Source organism: Montipora foliosa, chromosome 2 (assembly GCF_036669935.1).
Source record: "Montipora foliosa isolate CH-2021 chromosome 2, ASM3666993v2, whole genome shotgun sequence".
Classification (NCBI taxonomy): Eukaryota; Metazoa; Cnidaria; class Anthozoa; order Scleractinia; family Acroporidae; genus Montipora; species Montipora foliosa.
In genome coordinates, this window is record NC_090870.1 from 37,967,943 (window position 1) to 37,975,442 (window position 7,500).

Below are 7,500 nucleotides of genomic sequence, written 5' to 3' on the forward strand. Positions count from 1 at the left end.
CTATTTTAGAATAGACTGCTGCGGAATTTTCCGCACCGAATAAACTGTCATGCTGAATTAATTTTAGCGCCAAATTACAAATGCTTTTACCTCTACCAAAGTCACCATGCTGAGCACAAATAGTGCTAAACCTAACGAAATGAATTGGATAATCTTTCACGCTTAAATTGGTATTTTTCATGACTTCAGATAAGTTATCTACACTGAATACACTTTCAATTTCTGTTATTAGGCACTTCAAATGAGGTACCAGCTGAAAACTATTAGAAATAGAGTCTACGTCATCAAGATTTTTCTTATCTATAAACTGATTAAATGATGTAATACCCCAATGAATGATTTGAAAATATTGAGCCTCGGAAAACTTTTTGATTCTAGTTTGGGTGACATTTCTTACTATTTGATGTACTTGAACGTGGACGCCACTCTCGTCTTCTTCAAGTAACAGCAGCGAGCTTTTTCGAATCCTCAAACCAATGATATCTTCGTCCGCAAATTCATCTAATCCGCTCCTATCGTTTTCACTCTCGACATTCAGTATGTACTTGATTACAAGGTCAAGGTTTAATGGTTGCTGACCACAGAGAGAAATGAAACTGAATGCGTGATACAAAACCTTGTCAGATGACATCGCGTTGTCTACGGCAAATGAAATCGCGGTGGTCATAGATATTGGGTAGGCTTGGTTTGTCATGGTAAGAACGGCCTCAGTGTTAGCACGCTTACCCTCGTTAACTTTCTCGAGGTAGCTTTTCCAGCCAAAATTCGAGGATGCTTCCCGAACTTGTTTGACAAAGATAGCGGCGCTTGCTAAGGCAAGGGGTTGGTAATCTAACGCTCGAGCAACTTCTTTTTCAGTCTCACCGTCAGCGATGCCGGAGAGGGAGGCTAATAAGGAAATGGCGTCGGATAGAATCATGCCCTTGCTCACAGAGATGTGATTGATGAAAGAGTTTTCTGAAGGAATAGCAGCGGTGTCTTGCGATGTGATCAGCAGCTGACCTTTATACCAGTACGTGTCTCCGGTATCTGGCAAATGAGGATTCATTTCACTTAAGCTGACAACATTGTCCACCACCAACAGCCATGATGAGTAAAGCTCAACTTTGGTACCAATTAATGACTTTATGTTGGCGATCTTTCCCTCCGTCTTCAGATTTTTGTCTTTTACAATATTTGTTACTGCATATTCTGAACAATTTAGACGACGAGCGAAACAGACGTAGGATTCTAACAGTGAATCAAGACTTTGCGCACTTAGAGTCATCACGAATGTATTCTCGCCCGCGATTTCTTTTGTTTCATCAAAGAATTTCTTTGCGGCAAGACTGGCTAACTGAGATTTGCCGCTTCCAGGGTTTCCTGAGATGTAAAGGGAAGTTAATCGGTTCTCGTTGGTTTCTTTCAGTTGCTTTAGCTGTTGAGATATTTGAGCCAACTCATGATCACGTTTGGCAACCTCGTGCGATGGCTTGGGTGGGAGAATGCAAAATGCCGCAGGAGGTTCAGTTTGTAACTGCTCTTCAAGGACCTTTCGATGCTGTTCTGTTTCCTTAAGGGTTTCATCTTTTTCTTCAAGTTCCTGTTCTTTTTCTTTCAGTTCTTTTTTTAGGTCGTTAACCTCTTGCAAGACCTTTACTAACTCGCTGGTCGGAAAACTCTTTTGATTTCTGGTTTCTTTAATCTTCAGATCGGAGAGGCCAAGTGCTTGAAAGGCAACTTCAACTTTAGCTACAGCAGTTTGAAATTCTGATTCCTTGACATGGCCTTGTGGCAAATGAGCAAAGTCTTGATTACGAAAATTTCTTAGATGATCCACATTTAATTGGACTACTGCGTTTAGGCCTCCTCCAATACAGTCCGAGTACAGTATAGCGTAAAAGAGCATGGTGCAATCCCATTCTTCTCTATTTCCGTTAACCATGGTTGCCAAAAGATCCTTTTTTTTTCTTTGGTTTTTCGGCGACTCTTGGTTTTTGAAGTCCAGTCCATTTCGGGGCTCGTCTTTCCATTCTCCCAAAGCGGTGGCCTTGTAGCGGTTGTCCCATTCTTGCTTGAAGATTGTTCGCAGGCCCTCAGTTATCGCATCAGTAGTGATAAAGCAGATCCTGAAGTAATTCAGTTGCTCGTCAGTGTATTCCGATCCAGTCGCCATATTCAGCCAGGCTCATGCGATCAGCTTTTAGTCAGCCCTTGCTAGAAATAATTGTTGCGTTAATGTTAGCAGTAGTAAAAAGGATCACTTAATTAAAATAATGTATATATCCTAAAATGCTTTTATTTTTACTGTTTTTTTATTTTATTTTTTCACAAACAATACCAAGTTCAAAGTGTTGTTTTGAATGTTACTCTGTGATTGTGATACATTTTACGAAAAAGGTACCCAGGACAGCGAATTTGATTTCATGTCATCTTTACTGCATCGAGCGAACTGCGTCCACGGCGCAAACGTGCAAATTACAGGGAGCATTCAGTGAACAATGCATCTTTCTGGCAGGTCTACTGTACAGCCGTTCATATCCATCTCTTAATTGAACAATAGAAGAGGCCTTTTCTGACGTTTTCTACTTCCGTCCCTATGTCTTCGATAGAGGAAGGAGAGACTTTTTAGTGAGACAATCCCTTAGTTGTTGAAAGTTGCAGGGGACAAGGCATGTTAGTCACAGACATGTTTTCGCAGAAACTTCAATTCTTCAAGTGTCTCGAGCTCCTTGGGCGTGGCTTGGTATAAGGTACGCCTGCGGATGCTACTCTTCTCGATAAGGAGGTGGTAATTAAGGTTTTTTTTTTTAGTTTTTACCTTTATTGATGGTCTACTAGGACGAAGACAAACATCAATCCTTCACAGTTCACTCTTCCTGCAAGGAGGGAAAGAGACACTGAATCAAAACATATATAAATGATACGATACAGACCCAAATCGTACTACTTTGGGTCAGCAGCCCATTTCTGCAAAGTCCGGAAAGCTTTTCAGGCTCGAGAAGTCACTGTGAAAGGCATCCGCTTGCTCTACAATTCTAGTCCTTTGACATGTTTTCAAGTGACGAAAGGAAAGGAAAACTTGGCAGAGGTTTCTGTTTTTAAGGTAAAGAGGGAATGGTGGCACCCGATAGAAGCCCAAAATTGAGAGTTTGGGGTGCTTTGAGAAACGTACGTCAGGAATCGGGTGTTTAAAAGAAAGATAACACTATTAAACACTATCCAGACGAATTGAGTTTTCCAGTGGATAGCGCTATCCACTTTACGAACAACTGAGGGGAGGGGGGAGGGGGGAGTTATAGGGAGCAGGTCATCAAGGAGCTTAGCAACAAGGGCGGCAATCGCAACGGCAACGAGAAGTACAGTTCAAAATAGACCTTTTCGTACCTGTAATCAGTTTGCGAGGGATGATTTCATTCTGTAAAATGTGTCTGTTGTCCATATAATGAAACTGGTATGAAAGACTCAAAAGTTTGAAGGGAGCAAAAATCCGACTTCGTATGCTGCCGTTCTCCCCAAGCCGCTGATTTTGGTCATTTGACGTTATAGAACGGGAAACTAGCGTGCCAAATGTAAAACACACGTGCACAGCACAGCACAGCACGCCGATCAATGGGCCATTTCCTAGTTGTTATTTGTCTCGGTGTTGAAGTGAGTCTTGGTGCTCAACTATTTTCCATTTGAATGGTTGTGCGCCAGGACTCGTTTTGAAACTGAGGTATGCAGTAACTCGAAAATGGGCTATTGTTTTCGCTCATTAGACCTTTACGTTGTTTTATGAAGTTCTCGTTTGTTGTCGTTGCTTTCCTTGTGGCTAATAAAATAAAGATTCCTGTAATTTCATTTGATGAAAATAGGGGGAGGGTTAATGGTTTCTATGCAGGGAAAAATGACAGCCATAAATTTACGGTCCGGGCTTTTTGAACCGCGATTTTTAAGTGAGTAGAGATGGGGAGGATTGCAAAATAAAAATAATAAGCTTTGCAAAAGGAGGATAAGGAAAATTGAACAAGATCTCCTTCCATCTTCCGCCTCTAAATTTAGAATGGTGCCTACTTGTATGATAAAGCTGTAAACCACTTCCTATCTTAACATTCCACGGAGAACTTATGATCATGTCAACGGGGCAGGCTCCTTGCAGTCCTTACAAAGGGTATAACAAGTGGATCTGATCTCACCTTTGCTAGCTAGATGTCACTGAAATTCTCCTCTACGCGCGCTGAATGATATACAAAGCCGGAAAAGCAGTGGTTCCGATCAATTTGCCGTCACCAAGACAATCTGAAACGGTGATGTACGTCCTCCTGCAACAAATATTGGCCCAAACATCAGTGACGTGAGCATCGATAGCTTTACCGTCTGCTAGTCTAAATACTGTAACGTAACGCCACAATACCACCATAATTATGTTTTTAATCACCGATCGACAGTTAACACAACACTCAGCACACTGTTATTGCACCATCGTCACCTGACTACAATCGTGACTGTAAGGGGGCTACCTGCGGCGATGCAAATTTCCTTTTCGTAAACGGTCGTTGCCATTTGAAACGGTCGTAACCATTTCTCAAAACGGTCATTGCCATTTGAAACGGTCGATGCCATTTATAACGATCGACTACACACTTCACTTCAAAGAAAATTAAAAGAAACAAACTAATAAAAAATATTAACAAAAACTTACGACAAAAAAGGAAGAAAAAGAACATTTATAAAAGAAAAACCGGAGGAAAAAAAGAGTCCGAAAATTTCAAAATTCGAACTCGGGTTCTTAGCCCTCACTCTAAACAGAACCCTAATCCGAACCCCATATGACCAGTGAGACGCAACTCCCAGTAACCGCAGCCTATTGAGTTCTTAGACCTAATGAGTGTAATTCAGAGCTAAAAAATTGCATCGACCGTTTCAAATGGCAATGACCGTTCTGAGAAATGGCAACGACCGTTTACGAAAGGGAAATAGGCTGCGGCGATCGCCTACGCTGCACTACAGTTCATCTGTTGTACGGTAATTCTTTACCTAAAAAAAGCAGACAAGCAAAAACAAAATCAAACAATATACGACGCCTTAATAGGTGCACTATTTCCGTATTAGTTATTGATGAACTTGTAGTCTAAGGAAGAAATAATATTTCCCATTAACGGGTGAAACTAATTTGCCGAACTGCACACCGTAGAAACACAGAACCTGCGAAACCTAGAAAAATGCTGTTTTTGTGGGGGCTTCAGCCTCCACTATGCTACCGTCGGCGGAATTTGTAGTGTCGCGATCGCAAGGTCATCTGGGAGGAATTGCGCTTTGGCTGCACCCAGTGGTAGTAGGAATCAGTACGAAAAAAGATTGCAAATACAACCGTTGCTGACGAAGTAAGAAAATTTCATTCTGCTATGTCTTGAGGATCTGAAGGTCCAATGTACATTTGTTCTTGTTTTTTCAGGTGTTCATAAAGGGGGGTTGTTTTGCTTGTGCAAGCCAACGTTTTTTCAAGATTCGGTGCAGGTTACGCGAATTGGCAAATTCTCCTCAAACCAGTCGCAGTTATAACTAGGCAATTTTCCTGAAGACAAACAAAACTAAAGGAAATAATACAAACATAAAAGGCAAATTGAGGCGATGGCCGGCCGAAGTCAATCTCAAAAGCAAATTCGAAATTAATCTTAAACAGACTCAAGCAATAACAATTAGGAAAAGTGGAAATACACAAGACTAAAGGAACTGCGCAAAGGTACTAAGCCAGGCGCTGAATGAACGTTACAAAATCAAAATAATGACAACGGACAGGCAGCGAAATAGCATCACGTTACCTGCATGTCGAGCACTAAATGAAAAAAAATTGAGCTCTAAGGCGCTATGACTTGTCACGCAATCCACCAGCTGAAATTGGCCAACAGATGGTACAAAGAGGCAGTTCACAGCTAAAATTGGCACCTGGGAAGCGATAATCGGCGTGTAGGGTCGAAATTCAACAAATGTTAATGTCACTCTCATCGTTTTTATCATGGGATTTCAATAAAAACGATAATTTCTCTACGTTTCTCAAGTTCATGTTCAGCAGGTTCCGCGGTTCCGCCGGTCTGCAGTTCCACCAATTAGTCATACCCCCCATTAACAGAGATTTTTGCCATCGTGTACCTTGTTACACAAAATTTTCGAAACACGTTCATTTCGCGATTTTACGATGTGCGTATTTCGCGACACTTAAATTTCGCGTTTTTGCGAAATTCTTGTAATATGAATCACTTTAGTTACGCAATCTTTAGTAAGACGCTATTTAAAGGTATTTAATTTATCCTTGACGCAAATAGAGCAACATCATTTACAATAACGTCAAAATTTACAACAAGAGATGCAGCGATGGGTCTATGTGAGAACAATAACCACAAAGGACCATCATCTCCATGGCCCGGGCCATAGTCGTTTGTGTAAATTTCGGGATGGAAGTGAAATCATGAATCATAGTTTTAAATCTTTTAAGAACCAGGAATCTTTGTTTTAAAAACTCGGGAATCATGACTGACAACGACACATTTGAAATTTCAACAACATAACATGTATGAAGAATATACTTCCGATCAAGGGAACGTACTAAATCGCTTTTAAAGATCATGAATAATTGAGGTAAAAACCAAGAAATTAAAAATACATTAAGACTCGAATAATTTCGCCTCTATCCTCGATTGTAAGTGTCTTGGTATGAAGACGTTGCAATTGCCTCAGAATAGATAAAAACAAGATTTTGCCGACGTTTTATGCTAATAAACTCGACTTTTCTTCAACATTAGCTGTTATTGATGTATTGTTATTCATTTAATTTCCGCGTCATGTTCTGTTCGAGACCCTTACTGCCCGCGTCACTTTAAGTTCGCAATTAAAAAAAAAAATCTCGAAATTCGCGAAATTAAAGTGTCGCGAAAATTTCATGTAATAAGGTAACTTTCTCTCTAAACCACGTTAGCTAATGGTCCACTACAAGGCGAAACGGTGCTCAAACAATAAAACATGATCGGCGCATGCATTTAACTTCTCTGGGACAAGATATGACGTTCTCTTTAACCATCTTTCGTTTTCGGTTTAGAAATATGCGTCGACGCCTTTAAATGATATTTTCGAGACGTTAATTCATAAAGAGACATACTGAATCTGAATTACTACACAGGCGCAATATATTTAAAATATACAGGTATTATTAAAAGCTCATTATTATATTTTTTTATCAATAATTTACCAATCATACCTATGGCTCAGTAAGCTCGAAGGATCGCAAGCATTTGACTTACCTTTGGAACGCAACGTGAACTTTACTTAGAAGTCTCTTAAGTTGTCAGTTGCGATGGTGAAAAACTATTCCACGGTCAGCAAGACTGAAGACCTTAAACAATAGACACCAACATGACATTAACAAAGTCGACTGACGTAACTTTATAGGCCAAGAAGACATGCAAGTTACCTTGGCCGTTCATTTTTGCGATAACCAAGAAAGAAAAAGATATTTGGTGCTAACAATGATGCGACATTTAGTTC

The 7,500-nt window shown here is 40.3% G+C and overlaps 1 protein-coding gene across 1 annotated transcript in view; it reads right to left on the bottom strand.

Moving 5' to 3' along the window:
- LOC137993024 (uncharacterized) overlaps nt 1-7,500 on the bottom strand; it is a 10,639-nt gene that overhangs the window by 2,761 nt on the left and 378 nt on the right. The window contains exons 1-5 of the mRNA XM_068838678.1: nt 7,427-7,500; nt 7,257-7,348; nt 4,158-4,283; nt 2,801-2,858; nt 1-2,196 (exon numbers count right to left, since the gene is read on the bottom strand). The exon at nt 1-2,196 is cut by the window's left edge and continues 2,761 nt beyond it; the exon at nt 7,427-7,500 is cut by the window's right edge and continues 378 nt beyond it. Of these exons, the coding sequence (XP_068694779.1) occupies nt 1-2,155 (2,155 nt within the window). The 5' untranslated portion in view covers nt 2,156-2,196; nt 2,801-2,858; nt 4,158-4,283; nt 7,257-7,348; nt 7,427-7,500. The remainder of the gene's footprint in view (nt 2,197-2,800; nt 2,859-4,157; nt 4,284-7,256; nt 7,349-7,426) is intronic.